General features: G+C 53.3%; 1 protein-coding gene across 2 annotated transcripts in view; it reads left to right on the forward strand.

Annotated features, from left to right (window-relative positions):
- The window catches only part of PDE3A (phosphodiesterase 3A), a 314,107-nt gene that overhangs the window by 250,021 nt on the left and 44,105 nt on the right, over positions 1-19,981 (forward strand). For both annotated transcript variants that reach the window (XM_069762762.1, XM_069762763.1), the window contains exons 6-7: positions 8,091-8,304; positions 9,727-9,803. In XM_069762762.1, coding sequence (XP_069618863.1) covers positions 8,091-8,304; positions 9,727-9,803 — 291 coding nt within the window. The remainder of the gene's footprint in view (positions 1-8,090; positions 8,305-9,726; positions 9,804-19,981) is intronic.

Raw genomic sequence — 19,981 nt, forward strand, 5'->3', positions numbered from 1 at the left:
CCGTTCTGTCATGTGCTGCTGCCATCCTGCGCCCGTTCTGTCATGTGCTGCTGCCATCCTGCGCCCGTTCTGTCATTTGCTGCTCCCATCCTGCGTCCCCGTTCTGTCATTTGCTGCTGCCATCCTGCGCCCGTTCTGTCATGTGCTGCTGCCATCCTGCGCCCGTTCTGTCATGTGCTGCTGCCATCCTGCGCCCGTTCTGTCATGTGCTGCTGCCATCCTGCGCCCGTTCTGTCATGTGCTGCTGCCATCCTGCGCCCGTTCTGTCATGTGCTGCTGCCATCCTGCGCCCGTTCTGTCATGTGCTGCTCCCATCCTGCGCCCGTTCTGTCATGTGCTGCTGCCATCCTGCGCCCGTTCTGTCATGTGCTGCTCCCATCCTGCGCCCGTTCTGTCATGTGCTGCTGCCATCCTGCGCCCGTTCTGTCATGTGCTGCTGCCATCCTGCGCCCGTTCTGTCATGTGCTGCTGCCATCCTTCGCCCGTTCTGTCATGTGCTGCTGCCATCCTGCGCCCGTTCTGTCATGTGCTGCGGCCATCCTGCGCCCGTTCTGTAATGTGCTGCTGCCATCCTGCGCCCGTTCTGTCATGTGTTGCGGCCATCCTGCGCCCGTTCTGTCATGTGCTGCTGCCATCCTGCGCCCGTTCTGTCATGTGCTGCGGCCATCCTGCGCCCGTTCTGACATGTGCTGCTGCCATCCTGCGCCCGTTCTGTCATGTGCTGCTACCATCCTGCGCCCGTTCTGTCATGTGCTGCTGCCATCCTGCGCCCGTTCTGTCATGTGCTGCTGCCATCCTGCGCCCGTTCTGTCATGTGCTGCTGCCATCCTGCGCCCGTTCTGTCATGTGCTGCTGCCATCCTGCGCCCGTTCTGTCATGTGCTGCTGCCATCCTGCGCCCTTTCTGTCATGTGCTGCTGCCATCCTGCGCCCGTTCTGTCATGTGCTGCGGCCATCCTGCGCCCGTTCTGTCATGTGCTGCTGCCATCCTGCGGCACCATTGTATTATATGCCCCCCGCTCCAGTGTGTATGCCCCCGAATGCTGCTGCCATATGAAAAAAAAAAAATACCATACTCACCTATCGTCCGGCTCCACTGCAGGTATGTCTTCAAGAAAATGGCGCCGGAAAGCGGGGACTGCGCAGGCGCCGATTCCGGCAGCAGGAATCGGCGCCTGCGCAGTCCGCGCTTTCCGGCGCCATTTTCTTGAAGACACACCTGCAGTGGAGCCGGAGTGTGTCTTCAAGAAAATGGCGCCGGAAAGCGCGGACTGCGCAGGCGCCGATTCCGGCAGCAGGAATCGGCGCCTGCGCAGTCCGCGCCCTCCGGAGCCGGGAGCAGAGGAGCCGGGAGACGGAGCCGCAAGCAGCGCTGGAACCGGGAAAGGTGAGTATACTTACCCTCCCTCCTGGCGGTCCCTGACTCTCCGGTGGAGATCGCGGTATGCGTTCAGTGCTTACGCATACCGCGATCTCCCGGGAGCGTCGCTCTGTGAGGCCCAGACTGCGCCGGCGCTTGCGCTTGCGCAGTCTATAGAGGCTTCGGACAGAGTGACGCTCCCAGCGTTATATTATAGATATTGGGTCACCGATTTAGGCTAGGAAAATAATAAGTCCATGTTGTGAATCTCCATCGGCGGATCTGTCAGCCACTGTAAGCGTGAGCCTCTATTTCCAACAGGTACAAAGTACGGATTTCTCCGGAACTGTGTGTCCCAACCAACCGGAATTTGGTACCAATAGAAAGCCAATTGTAAAAGAAGATGAATGAGGGGTGTGCTGTGATTCTGACAGGTTCGGGAGCGAAAATACAAGAATTATAAGAATTGTTGGATAAAACTGTACAGCTGAGGAGAAGGGAGGGCGATGTTAACTCAACCCCTTTAGTGATGTCACCAGGCTGTAGGTATAAGTGACTCCACTTAACCCAGCCTTCAGTCTTACCTGAGGCGCTCTTACTGCCAGCCCTGATGAACTGGGATATTTGGAGCTCCGCCCACCAGCCTGGTTTTGCCTGAAATGATCTGAACACATGTAAGTGTTAACTTCTCATTTAATCCCTGTTGTTTTATAATTACCTTTGTACATACTTTGTCTCATAGTGTAACATCTTTATATACCTTTTTATAAACACTGCCTTAATCTTTCGGAGTAAAATATTTAAATTACTAGTGTCGTTCTCCTGCTCTAAAACGTACCCTAAGTCTTATGAAGGGAATTACGCTACTGTTTTGGGTTAGCTTCAGACAGGGTAATCGAGGCTGGTGGCAGCATACCTTGTTCTGTGCCTTTGGCAGTCGTTGTAGCGACGGCGGCGTTGATAATTATTGATCCTGCCTGAGTGGGAGTAGTTATATCGCCTCGCTGCAGCGTGCCCAATAGCCAGTACATAGCAGGCAGCCTTTCTGGTGACTAGTTACCCTAGGTGCAGTACCTAATCTGACCTGAGGGTAAGGGGGACACCAGAAAGCTGCAAGTTTTCAAGCGGGATATACCGTACATAAATCCCTGCAGTTCGTGTTATATTGCAGAGCAGTGGAATAACTAAAATAAGCCCCTGAGGTAAACTAAGAGGTCAAAAGCCTTGTGTGTGTTTTCATCACAGTGTAGCAGTGGAGGGATAACTAAGATAAGCCCCCTGCACATGTGATAGCCGTGTGTTGGCCTAAAGTCACCCCGATCAGTGACATAGGGGTGACAGTCACGGTGTGAATCGTGACACAGACACATGCACATTTGTGGCCTGCTGGAGGTCATTTTCCAGGGTTCTGGCAGTGCTCCTCCTGTTCCTCCTTGCACAAAGGCTGAGGTAGCAGTCCTGCTGCTGGATTGTTGCCCTCCTACGGCTGCCTCTACATCTCCTGGTGTACTGGCCTGTCTCCTGGTAGCACCTCCAGCCTCTGGACACTGCGCTGACACAGCAAACCTAGCCACAGCTCGCATTGATGTGCCATCCTGGATGAGCTGCACTACCTGAGCCACTTGTGTGGGTTGTAGAATTCGTCTCATGCTCCCACAAGTGTGAAAGCACAACTGTCATGAATCACAGGGAGTATATTTCTATCATCCCCACCACTCACACCAATATGTCATAAACCGGGGTTGTTTTGTTACCTCTGGTTCATTTCTGGAGGGGATTTATCTACATCCAACTTCCCAGTTCCAGTTTGAAATTTACAGCTCTCTGGTGCCCCCCTTACCCTCAGGTCAGTCAGGGTACTGCATCTAGGATAATTAGCCACCAGAAAGGCTGCCTTACTTTGTACTGGCTAATGGGCACACTGCAGCGAGGGCAATATAACTACTCCCACTCAGGCAGGAACAATAATTATCAATGCCGTCCGTCGCTGCCAGGTTTCCCAAATGCGCAGGACAAATCCACTGCCACCAGCTCCGATTTGTTAATTAATAACTGATCTGGAGCCAACCCAAATTAATAGCGTAATTCACTTCAGAGGACATGACAGTACGCTATAGAGCAAGCAGAAACGAAGCTAGTAATTTTATATGTTTTACTCCAAAAGATAGGCAGTGTTTACAAAAAGGTAAAAAGATATTATAAAAGGAAAACAAGTATCGTATGTACAGTACAATTACGAATAAAAAGGGATTAATGGAAGAAAATAGATTTACGGTTCTTTCATATCATGGCTGACCATGCGGCTCGGAGGAAGGGCATATATCCCAGTGCATGACAGATGTCTTGCAGCTAGACCCTGGACAAAAGACTAGTGAAGAAGGAGGACTCACTCACTTATCCATGTGCCCAAAACCAAGGCACTCCCCCTGTGGTGACCTTACTCTGAGGCTGAATACTCCTCTTTCTTAACATTATGAAAAGCCATTTTTACACATATCTTGGTGAATGAACCTCGTAGAAGAAAGACAAAGTTATCGATGTGCTCAGCAAGTCCTGGGGGTTCATTTAAGTGTAAACACGTCTAGGCTAGGGGCCCCGATTAAGCAGTAATGCGTTTCTCAATTTCTGCTAAGCACTGGGCCCCCAAAACCCACCAGTTCGGAGCCCTGCCCCTGCGTTTTCAAGAATTATGAACAGCCTATTTCTGTGAATATCCTGTTTTGATATATTTGGTCTTAAAGGACCACTGTAGCTACACAAAGGAATTGCCATGCGCTGCTACTCTTTACGTTTGGTTTCACAGCTGCAAACAAAGACATTCCTGAGGGAGGGGGAAAAGAGTGGCTTAGAATTTCAGCCTGTGCTGTCAGGCAGAGAGGAGAGGGAGTCGGAGAGCCCACAGCATGTGTCTGTACTCAGCTCTTGGATGTAGCAGAGCTCAGTGTGCTTGATAATAGACAATCAAATACACCATGTTCCTGACAACAACCAACATTCAAAAGTGACCAAAACATCAGCCAGGAAGCATTGGTACTGAGATGTGGTTTGGGGTCCCCACCTGCAGAACCACTCCTTTATTGACAGTGTCTTGATAATTGCCAATAATTTCCATCTGTTGTCTATTCCATTTGCACAACACCATGTGAAATTGATTGTCAGCAGTGTTGCTTCCTAAGTGGACAGTCTTATTTCACAGAAGTTTGATTTACTTGGAGTTTTATTCTGTTGTTTAAGTGTTCCCTTTATTTTTTTGAGCAGTGAATATACTCCGGTACAGACACCGCTGCCACCAATCATCAGTACAGTGACACACTTGACTGCCGATTGATGGGCGGGGCCACAGCTGCTCTCAGGTTATTGGGTGCTGCCCAGTGACCGTACAGTATATACAGCTCCGATCCCAGCACACGGGGAGATATATATATATATATATATATATATATACCAAAAAAGAAAAGGAGCAGCACAGAAATACTTAACTTCAGGTGCAGAGCCCCAAGACGATCCGTCCAGCGATCATCCACATTTATAAATGTCCAAAAATGAGGCAGCACTCCATAGCAAATGTCAAAAAACGTGCAGGGTTTAATATACCCACATATTGTGGCGACATTTCAGCTCGCAATGAGCTTTTCTCAAGCCTTGAGAAAAGCTTGAGAAAAGCTCATTGCGAGCTGAAACGTCGCCACAATATGTGGGTATATTAAACCCTGCACGTTTTTTGACATTTGCTATGGAGTGCTGCCTCATTTTTGGACATATATATATATATATATATATATATATATATATATATATATATATATATATATATACTCCAGTACAGTCACCGCTGCCACCAATCATCAGTACAGTCACACACATGGCTGACGATTGATGGACGGGGCCGCGCCTGCTCTCACTAGTCAGGTTATTGGGTGCTGCCCAGTGACTGTACAGTATATACAGCTCCGATCCCAGCACACAAGTATATATATATATATATCCCCTGGTACAGTCACCGCCAGTCTCCACAATAACCAGGGACAATCTAGCTGCCACCGATCGTTTACTACAGGCCCATTGGACGCCCGTACTGGTAACGTGGGGCCTCACGAGGCTTCAGGGTGCGGTTTATAGAGTAAGAGGAGTGAAGCTGTTACATTTCTATCATTAATCCCACAATTCGGCCGAAGTGATAAATACACAAGAGATGTTAGAGGGAACGACACAACACAGTGTGTACAGGCGCATAAATAACCGGGAGAAACACAAGAAAGGCACTAGACCTGATGTCACAGGAATGGCGCAGATCTGCAGGAGGGGGGCGCTCTGATTAGGAAAGTCCTTACAGCAGCTGTATCTCCCAGCACTGATCATGGGGTCTTTTACCAGGTACCAGCCACTCCCACCGACCTCCCCCGGTGACCTCAGATGGGGGCCGGTAGATGAGATGGGGGATCAGGTGCGAAAAGTGATGAGATCCCCGATGTTAAGGATATCTGCCCCCCCAGAGGTCCCAGGCGGGAGATATTAACCCCATATTTCTATCATTGTTAGCTTTCAATACGAAACATGACATATACAACGTTATCACCCGGCCGATATTAATTCTGGGCTAATGTGCAGACCGCAGAGCAATGCAAGTGAATGTACTGCGCTCCGCACTGCGCCACCATGCCGAAAATATGTCTCCTGTATCTATAGCGCCTACACCTGTCACTACTAACCAATATTCCTCTCTGGTACGTGGCCCCACAGAGTCTGGGACATCGGCCATGTGGCTCTGAAGTCAGGAAGACCCTAATTACACAGGGACAGAAAAGTGTCAGCACATAAAGCTGCTGCTTCCTATTCATACTGAGCACATCACAGGAGGGGCCGCATCACAGGAGGGGCCACATCACAGGAGGGGCCGCATCACAGGAGGGGCCGCATCACAGGAGGGGCCACATCACAGGAGGGGCCGCATCACAGGAGGGGCCACATCGCATCACAGGAGGGGCTGCATCACAGGAGGGGCCGCATCGCATCACATCACAGGAGGGGCCGCATCACATCACAGGAGGGGCTGCATCACAGGAGGGGCCGCATCACAGGAGGGGCTGCATCACATCACAGGAGGGGCCGCATCACATCACAGGAGGGGCCGCATCACATCACAGGAGGGGCCGCATCACATCACAGGAGGGGCCGCATCACCTGAGGGGCCACATCACAGGAGGGGCCAAATCACATCACAGGAGGGGCCGCATCACAGGAGGGGCCGCATCACATCACAGGAGGGGCCGCATCACCTGAGGGGCCACATCACAGGAGGGGCCACATCACAGGAGGGGCCGCATCACATGAGGGGCCAAATCACATCACAGGAGGGAGTCCGCATCACAGGAGGGGCCGCATCACAGGAGGGGCCGCATCACATCACAGGAGGGGCCACATCACAGGAGGGGCCGCATCACCTGAGGGGCCACATCACAGGAGGGGCCACATCACAGGAGGGGCCGCATCACAGGAGGGGCCAAATCACATCACAGGAGGGAGTCCGCATCACAGGAGGGGCCGCATCACAGGAGGGGCCGCATCACATCACAGGAGAGGCCGCATCACATCACAGGAGGGGCCGCATCACCTGAGGGGCCACATCACAGGAAGGGCCACATCACAGGAGGGAGTCCGCATCACAGGAGGGGCCACATGACAGGAGGGGCCGCATCACAGGAGGGGCCGCATCACAGGAGGGTCCGCATCACAGGAGGGGCCACATCACAGGAGGGAGTCCGCATCACAGGAGGGGCCACATCACAGGAGGGGCCACATCACAGGAGGGGCCACATCACAGGAGGGGCCGCATCACATCACAGGAGGGGCCACATCACAGGAGGGGCCACATCACAGGAGGGGCCTCATCACAGGAAGGGCCGCATCAGAGGAGGGGCCGCATCACAGGAGGGGCTGCATCACAGGAGGGAGTCCGCATCATGCGAGGGGCCGCATCACAGGAGGGGGTCGCATCACAGGAGGGGGTCGCTTCACAGGAGGAGGCCGAATCACAGGAGGGGCCACTTCACAGGGGGGGCCGCATCACAGGAGGGGCCGCATCACAGGAGGGGCCGCATCACAGGAGGGGCTGCATTACAGGATGAGCCACATCACAGGAGGGGGTCCGCATCACAGGAGGGAGTCCGCATCACAGGAGGGGGTCCGCATCACAGGAGGGGGTCCGCATCACAGGAGGGAGTCCGCATCACAGCAAAGAGTCTGCATCACAGTAGGAGGCCGCATCAAAGGAGGGGTCCGATTCACAGGAGGGGCCGCATCACAGGAGGCCGCATCACAGGAAGAGACCCAATAACAAAGGGGGCCACATCACAAGAGGGGCCGAAATACAGGAGGGGAGAACAAATAGGAGAAAGAGAGTGTCAGCTTTTCTCCCTGTGTCCCTGATTCACCATTCATAGTGCAGTGTGACAGCAATCATCCATCAATACACGGCAGCATTAGTGCCTGTCATCCAGTGTTCATCGTGCCTTGTCTAGTCACCTCGAGCCGCTGTCTCTGTGCCGCTGTCTCTGCTCAGTTGTCTCTTCTCAGTGGTCTCTGCTCCGTGGTCTCTGCGCCACGGTGTCTGTGTGGTCTCTGCTCTGCAATCTCTGTGCCACAGTCTCTGCTCCACGGTCTCTCTGCTCCATGGTCTCTGCTCCGTGGTCTCTGCGCCCGGTCTCTGCTGACCCTCTGTCTTCTCTCCGCAGGTCCTCCCAGCATCTCTCCGCTCTCCTCCCCGTGTCACTCTCCCATTCCCGGGTCGCCGGCCCCCAGTCCGACACTAAAGTCCTTCCCCCCACAGTTCACAGACACCGGTGATGGTGGACGGCTGGGACTGAACCTGCACAAGACCCTCACATGTAGCCAGAGCGCCCCCGACCTCCCAGAGCCGCTGCAGGAGCCTATGTCCGTGTGCTGCAGGTGAGCGCTCAGTCCTGTGCCGGCGGTGTGGCCCGGGTGTGCCGATCCCAAGTGACATCACGCCGTGTGCTCCACCACATCCATCATACACCATGTTCCAAATTATTATGCAAATTATATTTTTCCCGGATTTCATCCATTGAACTTGTGAGTTTTCGGAGAGTTTCTGCTTGTATTTCTTCCCTCCCAGAGCTGCTGTTTTGATGTGATCGGCCTCCCACCCTCATAGATCTTGTGCTTGATGATCCTCCAAAGGTTCTCTATAGGGTTGAGGTCAGGGGAAGATGGTGGCCGCACCATGAGTTTATCTCCTTTCATGCCCATAGCAGCCAATGACTCACTATTCTCTGCAGCATGAGATGGGGCATTGTCAGCATGAAGATGATTTTGCTCCTGGTTTCTGCATTTTTATGCCATGGAAGAAAGTTGTCAGTCAAAAACTCTATATACTTTGCAGAGGTCATTTTCACACCTCCAGGAACCTCAAAGGGCCCTACCAGCTGTTTCCCCATGATTCCGGCCCAAAACATGACTCCTCCACCTCCTTGCTGACGTCGCAGCCTTGTTGGGACATGGTGGCAATCCACCAACCATCCACTACTCCATCCATCTGGACCATCCAGGGTTGCTCGACACTCATCAGTAAACAAGACTGTTTGCAAATTAGTCTTCATGTATGTCTGGGCCCACTGCAACCATTTTTGCTCATGAACACTGTTTAGAGATGGCCGAATAGTAGGTTTAGGCACCACAGCAAGACTTTGTAGGATCATACACCTTGAGGTTTCGAGGGACTCCAGAGGCACCAGCAGCTTCAAATAACTGTTTGCTGCTTTGTAATGGTATTTTGGCAGCTGCTCTCTTAATCCAATGAATTTGTCAGGCAGAAACCTTCCTCATTATGCCTTTATCTGCATGAACTCTGTCTGTGCCCGGTTTCAGTCACAAATCTCTTCACAGTATGATGATCACTCTTAAGTTTTCGTGAAATATCTAATGTTTTCATCCCTTGACCAAGGCATTGCACTATTTGATGCTTTTCAGCAGCAGAGAGATCCTTTTTAGTTCCCATTTTGCTTGAAACCTGTGGCCTGCTTAATAATGTGGAACATCATTTTTAAGCAGTTTTCCTTTAATTAGAATCACCTGGAAAACTAATTATCACATGTGTTTAAGATTCATTTCAGTGATCCATTGAGCCCTGAGACACAATACCATCCACGAGTTTATTTGAAAAACAAAACAATTAAATCTTTTGACACTTAAATCAAATTTGCATAATAATTTGGAACACAGTGTACGGTGGTCTCACCTCCTGCTGTGCGGGGGGCTCCACAGGAGGCTCCTCCTGTTGGGGTCCACATGTTTTCTGGAGGTTTTGGATGGAGGCGCCGTGTGATGTGTAGAGATGTTGTGTTCCAGCTGCGGGAGGCCGTACGGGACAACGAGGAGGATGCCGGAGGCAGAGGGGGACGCACCGCCCTCCGGGCACAGAGCGGGTACGTCACTATCATAGCCGCGGTGATGTCATAGCCGAATGGCAGCACATAACGAGCATGTAACGGCTGCTGCACAGACACCGGTCAAGAGCACGACCAAAGATGCAGAGAGGAGACGGAGGCGTCACTCCTGCGCTGCTCATATCCAAATATCGCTGGAATTCAAACATTTATTTAGACAAGTTTATAAGTCTCGCAGGACCAGACCTGGGGAGACTGTATGGTACCGCTGTCTCATGGGAAAAAACCGCCAAACCGGGCACATGGCGCGTCAAAGTCCAATTGTGACACGAGGATGAGTGCGGATAATGGTCACTTCACCATTCCAAATGCAAAAATAAATGAACAGCAGAGTTCTCTTATACATTTCAATTATACTTGCAAGAGAAATTGAAGAAAGAAATATAAAATAATAATGATATAACAAACTTTATTTTTTAACATATTCCGCAGCGCTTTACAGTTTTCCACACATTATCATCGCTGTCCCCGATGGGGCTCACAAGCTACATTCCCCATCAGTAGGTGTTTGGTATGTGGGTGGAAACCGGAGTGCCCGGAGGAAACCCACAAAACATGGGGAGAACATACAAACGCCTTGTAGATGTTGTACAAGGTGGGATTAGAACCCAGGACCCCAGTGCTGCAAGGCTGCTGTGCTAACCACTGAGTCACTATACAGTACTAACCACTGCACCACCATACAGAGGTAACCACTGCGCCACCATACAGTTCTAACCACTGAGCCACCATACAGAGCTAACCACTGAGCCACCATACAGAGCTAACCACTGAGCCACCGTACAGAGCTAACCACTGAGCCACCATACAGTGCTAACCACTGAGCCACCATACAGAGCTAACCACTGAGCCACCATACAGAGCTAACCACTGAGCCACCGTACAGAGCTAACCACTGAGCCACCATACAGTGCTAACCACTGAGCCACCATACAGAGCTAACCACTGAGCCACCATACAGAGGTAACCACTGCGCCACCATACAGTTCTAACCACTGAGTCACTATACAGTACTAACCACTGCGCCACCATACAGAGGTAACCACTGCGCCACCATACAGTTCTAACCACTGAGCCACCATACAGAGCTAACCACTGAGCCACCATACAGAGCTAACCACTGAGCCACCATACAGAGCTAACCACTGAGCCACCATACAGAGCTAACCACTGAGCCACCGTACAGAGCTAACCACTGAGCCACCATACAGAGCTAACCACTGAGCCACCATACAGAGCTAACCACTGAGCCACCATACAGAGTTAACCACTGAGCCACCATACAGAGCTAACCACTGAGCCACCATACAGAGCTAACCATTGAGCCACCATACAGAGCTAACCACTGCGCCACCATACAGAGCTAACCACTGAGCCACCGTGCTTATAGACGTTTATAAAAAATGTCTATAAGATTGGAGCTGATGAGCAAATTGAGCGTGCAGCCGGTGACACATGAAGGATAATGCAGCCCTCAGGCCCTGAGCCCTCACACACAGCCGCTCTCATACACTGAGCCCTCACACACAGCCGCTCTCATACACTGAGCCCGCACACACAGCCGCTCTCATACACTGAGCCCGCACACACAGCCGCTCTCATACACTGAGCCCGCACACACAGCAGCCCTCATGCACTGAGCCCGCACACACAGCAGCCCTCATACACTGAGCCCGCACACACAGCAGCTCTCATACACTGAGCCCGCACACACAGCCGCTCTCATACACTGAGCCCGCACACACAGCCGCTCTCATACACTGAGCCCGCACACAAAGTCGCTCTCATGCACTGAGCCCGCACACACAGCCGCTCTCATACACTGAGCCTGCACACACAGCCGCTCTCATACACTGAGCCCGCACACACAGCAGCCCTCATACACTGAGCCCGCACACACAGCAGCCCTCATACACTGAGCCCGCACACACAGCCGCTCTCATACACTGAGCCCGCACACACAGCCGCTCTCATACACTGAGCCCGCACACACAGTCGCTCATGCACTGAGCCCGCACACACAGCAGCCCTCATACACTGAGCCCTCACACACAGCCGCTCTCATACACTGAGCCCGCACACACAGCAGCCCTCATACACTGAGCCCGCACACACAGCAGCCCTCATACACTGAGCCCGCACACACAGCCGCTCTCATACACTGAGCCCGCACACACAGCCGCTCTCATACACTGAGCCCGCACACACAGTCGCTCTCATGCACTGAGCCCGCACACACAGCCGCTCTCATACACTGAGCCCGCACACACAGCCGCTCTCATACACTGAGCCCGCACACACAGCAGCCCTCATACACTGAGCCCGCACACACAGCAGCCCTCATACACTGAGCCCGCACACACAGCCGCTCTCATACACTGAGCCCGCACACACAGCCGCTCTCATACACTGAGCCCGCACACACAGCCGCTCTCATACACTGAGCCCGCACACACAGCAGCCCTCATGCCCTGAGCCCGCACACACAGCCGCTCTCATACACTGAGCCCGCACACACAGCAGCCCTCATGCCCTGAGCCCGCACACACAGCCGCTCTCATACACTGAGCCCGCACACACAGCCGCTCTCATACACTGAGCCCGCACACACAGCAGCCCTCATACACTGAGCCCGCACACACAGCAGCCCTCATACACTGAGCCCGCACACACAGCCGCTCTCATACACTGAGCCCGCACACACAGCCGCTCTCATACACTGAGCCCGCACACACAGCCGCTCTCATACACTGAGCCCGCACACACAGTCGCTCTCATGCACTGAGCCCGCACACACAGCCGCTCTCATACACTGAGCCCGCACACACAGCCGCTCTCATACACTGAGCCCGCACACACAGCAGCCCTCATGCCCTGAGCCCGCACACACAGCCGCTCTCATACACTGAGCCCGCACACACAGCCGCTCTCATACACTGAGCCCGCACACACAGCCGCTCTCATACACTGAGCCTGCACACACAGCCGCTCTCATACACTGAGCCTGCACACACAGCCGCTCTCATACACTGAGCCCGCACACACAGCCGCTCTCATGCACTGAGCCCTGTGACAAAACACTCTGGGATCGCCTTTGCTGGGGTCAAAGGACACGTGGTTTGTGCATTGAATCTGAGGCGTACAGCAGGTTTCTGAGCAGGCTGACCTCAGGTCAGATTTATTAACGTGAAAGCAACACAAAAAACAAAACATAAAAATAAATCCTAGCCTGTCCGGCACTAACTAAACAAATACGTTGCTATCTCAACAACTGGGGGGGCTTCTCCCACCCAGCTAACATCATACAGATCTTGAGCAGAGCTCTTCACTCACGTTTGTCTCACACAGGCAGGCAATCTGTGTGCCCCAGGCAGACACTGGAAACACCCAGCTGGTCATCTTTTATTCCTGCAATCATTAACCAATTAGCACCCTGAAGATACTGAGTGGCCTAATTCACATAGGACAAACACCTGGGCGAGATATACCTGCCTCCATCTACCACACCAGCATGAGTCTTACATGTCCCCCCCCCCCTTGCTCAGACCACTCCGGTCGAGCAAGAACACTTTTGAAACAGTGCACTCGGGATAGGGCATCGGCGTTCCCCATCTGCACCCCAGGTCGGTGCTCCACCGTACAAGAGTAAGCCTGCAGGGCAAGGAACCACCGGGTTACCCGACTATTACGGTCCTTGTGGAGGTGCATCCACTTGAGAGGGGCATGGTCGGTGACCAGCCTAAACTTCCTACCAGCCAGGTAATACTTGAGGGAGTCGAGAGCCCATTTAATGGCTAGGCACTCTTTTTCAACCACCGCATACCTCTGCTCATGTACATTCAGTTTCCGACTGAGATAGAGGACCGGGTGTTCGACTCCGTCCCTCACCTGGGAAAGTACAGCTCCGACACCAGTATCAGAGGCATCAGTTTGTACCACAAACTCGCTGCTGAAATCAGGAGTCACTAGTACGGGCTGAGAGCACAAAGCCCGTTTCAGGCTGTGGAAGGCCTCTTCAGCAGCTGAGGTCCATTTTACCATGACGGAACCCTTCCCCTTGGTAAGATCCGTCAAGGGAGTAGCCATGGCTGCAAAATTGGGTATGAACCGGCGATAATAGCCGGCAATCCCCAGGAAAGCCTGCACTTGTTTCTTGTTCACTGGTTGTGGCCAGCCCTGAATTGCCTGTATTTTGTCGATCTGGGGTTTAACCACTCCTCGGCCAATCACGTAGCCCAAGTATCGGGCTTTTTCAAGCCCGATGTGGCATTTCTTGGGGTTTGCCGTTAAACCTGCATCTCGCAGGTCATCAATCACGGCTTGTACCTTCTGGAGATGAGTTTCCCAGTCCATGCTGTAAATTACGATGTCATCCAGGTAGGCAGAAGCGTACTGTCTGTGAGGCCTCAAGACTCGATCCATCAATCTCTGGAACGTTGCGGGAGCTCCGTGAAGTCCAAACGGCATATAGACATACTGGAACAGACCTTCCGGTGTAGCCGCCTCGGCCAGAGGAATCTGCCAGTACCCCTTTGTTAAATCCAGGGTCGTAATGTATCGGGCTTTACCAAGCCGGTCGATCAACTCATCGACCCGGGGCATAGGGTACGCATCAAATTTAGAAACTGCATTCAGTTTCCTAAAGTCATTACAAAACCGGTTTAGGTATCAACACAATTGGACTGGACCAGGCGCTGTGTGACTCCTCAATGACTCCTAAGTCCAACATTGCCATCACTTCCCGGGAGACGGCTTCACGGCGGGCTTCCGGAATCCGGTAGGGCTTCACATGAACAGTGACGCCAGGCTCTGTGACAATCTCATGTTTCACCAACTTAGTCCGGCCAGGTTTTTCGGAGAAAAACTGTTGGTTCTGTAACAAAAATTGCTTAACCTCAGATTTTTGTCGTTCTGAGAGAGTCTCAGCAACCTGCACCTCTGGTACAGTAGGTGAACAAACCGGACGGGGCAGATCCGCCGTTAGGGCAGAGCGGTCTTTCCAGGATTTTATCAGATTCACATGATAAATCTGTTCCGGTTTTCTCTTACCCGGCTGGTACACTTTATAGTTCACTTCACCAACTCTTTCTCGGACCTCAAATGGGCCCTGCCATTTCGCCAGGAATTTACTATCCACCGTAGGGATTAGGACCAACACCCTATCGCCGGGTGCAAATGTACGGACCTTAGCGCCTCTATCATAACTTTGCCTCTGGGCTCCCTGGGCCTGTAACATATGGTCCCTAACAATGGGCATGACAGCGGCAATACGATCCTGCATTTGTGTTACATGGTCGATCACCGTTTTAAAGGGAGTGACTTGACCTTCCCAGGTTTCTTTTGCGACGTCCAGCAGTCCCCGGGGACGACGGGCGTACAACAGTTCGAAAGGCGAAAACCCTGTGGAAGACTGGGGAACCTCCCTAATGGCAAACAGCAAATAGGGTAACAAGTAATCCCAGTTCTTCCCATCGTTGTCTATCGCCTTCCGGAGCATCTGTTTTAAGGTTCTGTTGAAGCGCTCAACCAGGCCATCTGTTTGAGGGTGATAGACAGACGTACGCAACGGGTCTATTTGTAAGAGCCTGCAGAGCTCCTTCATTACCCTCGACATAAAGGGAGTCCCCTGGTCGGTGAGTATCTGTTTTGGAATTCCCACCCGACTAAACACTTGTACCAATTCCTTGGCGATCGTCTTGGTAGCTGTGTTACGCAAAGGGACGGCTTCCGGGTAACGAGTGGCATAGTCCACGATGACGAGGATATGTTGGTGCCCACGTGCAGATCGTATAAGGGGCCCAACCAAATCCATCCCAATTCTCTCAAAAGGGACCCCGATGATAGGAAGGGGTACCAAAGGGCTACGGAACTGAGATTTAGGGGCCGCGATTTGGCACTCTGGACAGGACTCACAATAGTTACGCACATCACAATGTATTCCAGGCCACACAAAACAATGCAATATCCTTTCTGTGGTTTTCTGTACCCCCAGATGTCCCCCCATTATATGTCCGTGGGCCAAATCCAGTACCTTCCGTCGATAAGGTTTGGGTACCACTAACCGTTGCACTGTGTCTTCCCCTTTCCGCTCTCATACACTGAGCCTGCACACACAGCCGCTGTCATACACTGAGCCTGCACACACAGCCGCTGTCATACACTGAGCCTGCACACACAGCCGCTCTCTCGCACTGAGCCCGCGCACACAGCCGCTCTCATACACTGAGCCCGCGCACACAGCCGCTCTCATACACTGAGCCCGCACACACAGCCGCTCTCATACACTGAGCCTGCACACACAGCCGCTCTCTTGCACTGAGCCCACGCACACAGCCGCTCTCATACACTGAGCCCGCGCACACAGCCGCTCTCATACACTGAGCCCTCACACACAGCCGCTCTCATACACTGAGCCCACACACACAGCCGCTCTCATACACTGAGCCCGCACACACAGCCGCTCTCATACACTGAGCCTGCACACACAGCCGCTCTCTTGCACTGAGCCCACGCACACAGCCGCTCTCATACACTGAGCCCGCGCACACAGCCGCTCTCATACACTGAGCCCTCACACACAGCCGCTCTCATACACTGAGCCCGCACACACAGCCGCTCTCATACACTGAGCCTGCACACACAGCCGCTCTCTTGCACTGAGCCCGCACACACAGCCGCTCTCATACACTGAGCCTGCACACACAGCCGCTCTCATACACTGAGCCCGCACACACAGCCGCTCTCATACACTGAGCCCGCACACACAGCCGCTCTCATACACTGAGCCTGCACACACAGCCGCTCTCATACACTGAGCCCGCACACACAGCAGCTCTCATACACTGAGCCCGCACACACAGCCGCTCTCATACACTGAGCCCGCACACACAGCCGCTCTCATACACTGAGCCCGCACACACAGCCGCTCTCTTGCACTGAGCCTGCACACACAGCCGCTCTCATACACTGAGCCCGCACACACAGCAGCTCTCATACACTGAGCCCGCACACACAGCCGCTCTCATACACTGGGCCCGCACACACAGCCGCTCTCATACATTGGGCCCGCACACACAGCCGCTCTTTTGCACTGAGCCTGCACACACAGCCGCTCTCATACACTGAGCCTGCACACACAGCAGCTCTCATACACTGAGCCTGCACACACAGCCGCTCTCATACACTGAGCCCGCACACACAGCCGCTCTCATACACTGAGCCCGCACACACAGCCGCTCTCATACACTGAGCCCGCACACACAGCCGCTCTCATACACTGAGCCCGCACACACGGCCGCTCTCATACACTGAGCCCGCACACACAGCCGCTCTCATACACTGAGCCCGCACACACAGCCCCTCTCATACACTGAGCCCGCACACACAGCCCCTCTCATACACTGAGCCCGCACACACAGCCGCTCTCATACACTGAGCCCGCACACACAGCCGCTCTCATACACTGAGCCCGCACACACAGCCGCTCTCATACACTGAGCCCGCACACACAGCCGCTCTCATACACTGAGCCCGCACACACAGCCGCTCTCATACACTGAGCCCGCACACACAGCCGCTCTCATACACTGAGCCTGCACACACAGCCGCTCTCATACACTGAGCCCGCACACACAGCCCCTCTCATACACTGAGCCCGCACACACAGCCGCTCTCATACACTGAGCCCGCACACACAGCCGCTCTCATACACTGAGCCTGCACACACAGCAGCCCTCATACACTGAGCCTGCACACACAGCCGCTCTCATACACTGAGCCCGCACACACAGCCCCTCTCATACACTGAGCCCGCACACACAGCCCCTCTCATACACTGAGCCCGCACACACAGCCGCTCTCATGCCTGAGCCCGCACACACAGCCGCTCTCATACACTGAGCCCGCACACACAGCCGCTCTCATACACTGAGCCCGCACACACAGCCGCTCTCATACACTAAGCCCGCACACACAGCCGCTCTCATACACTGAGCCTGCACACACAGCAGCCCTCATACACTGAGCCTGCACACACAGCCGCTCTCATACACTGAGCCCGCACACACAGCCCCTCTCATACACTGAGCCCGCACACACAGCCGCTCTCATACAGTGAGCCTGCACACACAGCCGCTCTCATACACTGAGCCCGCACACACAGCAGCCCTCATACACTGAGCCCGCACACACAGCCGCTCTCATACACTGAGCCTGCACACACAGCCGCTCTCATACACTGAGCCCGCACACACAGCCGCTCTCATACACTGAGCCCGCACACACAGCCGCTCTCATACACTGAGCCCGCACACACAGCCGCTCTCATACACTGAGCCTGCACACACAGCAGCCCTCATACACTGAGCCTGCACACACAGCCGCTCTCATACACTGAGCCTGCACACACAGCCGCTCTCATACACTGAGCCCGCACACACAGCCGCTCTCATACACTGAGCCCGCACACACAGCCGCTCTCATACACTGAGCCCGCACACACAGCCGCTCTCATACACTGAGCCCGCACACACAGCCGCTCTCATACACTGAGCCCGCACACACAGCCGCTCTCATACACTGAGCCTGCACACACAGCCGCTCTCATACACTGAGCCCGCACACACAGCCGCTCTCATACACTGAGCCCGCACACACAGCCGCTCTCATACACTGAGCCCGCACACACAGCCCCTCTCATACACTGAGCCCGCACACACAGCCGCTCTCATACACTGAGCCCGCACACACAGCCGCTCTCATACACTGAGCCCGCACACACAGCCGCTCTCATACACTGAGCCCGCACACACAGCCGCTGTCATACACTGAGCCCGCACACACAGCCGCTCTCATACACTGAGCCCGCACACACAGCCGCTCTCATACACTGAGCCCGCACACACAGCCGCTCTCATACACTGAGCCCGCACACACAGCCGCTCTCATACACTGAGCCCGCACACACAGCCGCTGTCATACACTGAGCCCGCACACACAGCCGCTCTCATACACTGAGCCCGCACACACAGCCGCTCTCATACACTGAGCCCGCACACACAGCCGCTCTCATACACTGAGCCCGCACACACAGCCGCTCTCATACACTGAGCCCGCACACACAGCCGCTCTCATACACTGAGCCCGCACACACAGCTGCTCTCATACACTGAGCCCGCACACACAGCCGCTCTCATACACTGAGCCCGCACACACAGCCGCTCTCATACACTGAGCCCGCACACACAGCCGCTCTCATACACTGAGCCCGCACACACAGCCGCTCTCATACACTGAGCCCGCACACACAGCCGCTCTCATACACTGAGCCCGCACACACAGCAGCTCTCATACACTGAGCCCGCACACACAGCAGCAGCTCACAGTAATATTCCTTGCTGTTAGAATCCACTATTACAGCTGTGATAATGCTCAATTATTATTAATTGATTTTTTATTTTTTATGAATCTTAGAATATTAAACTAATAATTTTTCTTTGATTATATTTTATATTTATAGAATGAAGTTTTATAATTGAATCTGTACAGGGCTTAGACTCGCTTCTCACGCTGCTTTACTCGATGTGTCTGGACGCGCAGCATTATCCTTCATGTGTCACCGGCTGCACGCTCCGTTTGCTCATCAGCTCATAGCTTATAGATATTTTTTATTTTGTTGGTGTTTTCTCATCAATTATTTTTATTTTATGTTTCTTTCATTAATTTCTCTTGCAAGTATAATTGAAATGTATATGAGAACTCTGCTGTTCATTTATTTTTGCATTTGAAACGGTGAAGTGACCATTATCCCCGTTCATCCTCGTGTCACAATTGAAATTTGATGCGCCATGTGCCCGGTTTGGCGTTTTTTTTCCATGAGACGTGGCATATAAGACAGCGGTACCATACAGTCTCCCCAGGTCTGGTCCCAGGGGACCTTGAAACACGTTATAGCTGTGGTGCTCTCATATCCGTGGTGATGTCATAGCCATGTCACTCTCATAGCCGTGGCGCTCTCATAGATGTGGCAATGTCATAGCTGTCTCGATTTCATAGCTTTGGCGATCTCGTAGCTGTGGTGGTCTCAAAGCCGTGGCGGTCTCATAACTGTGGCGCTGTCATAGCCGTGGTGCTGTCATAGCCGTGGTGTTGTCATAGCC

Source organism: Ranitomeya imitator, chromosome 4, assembly GCF_032444005.1.
Source record: "Ranitomeya imitator isolate aRanImi1 chromosome 4, aRanImi1.pri, whole genome shotgun sequence".
Taxonomy (NCBI): domain Eukaryota; kingdom Metazoa; phylum Chordata; class Amphibia; order Anura; family Dendrobatidae; genus Ranitomeya; species Ranitomeya imitator.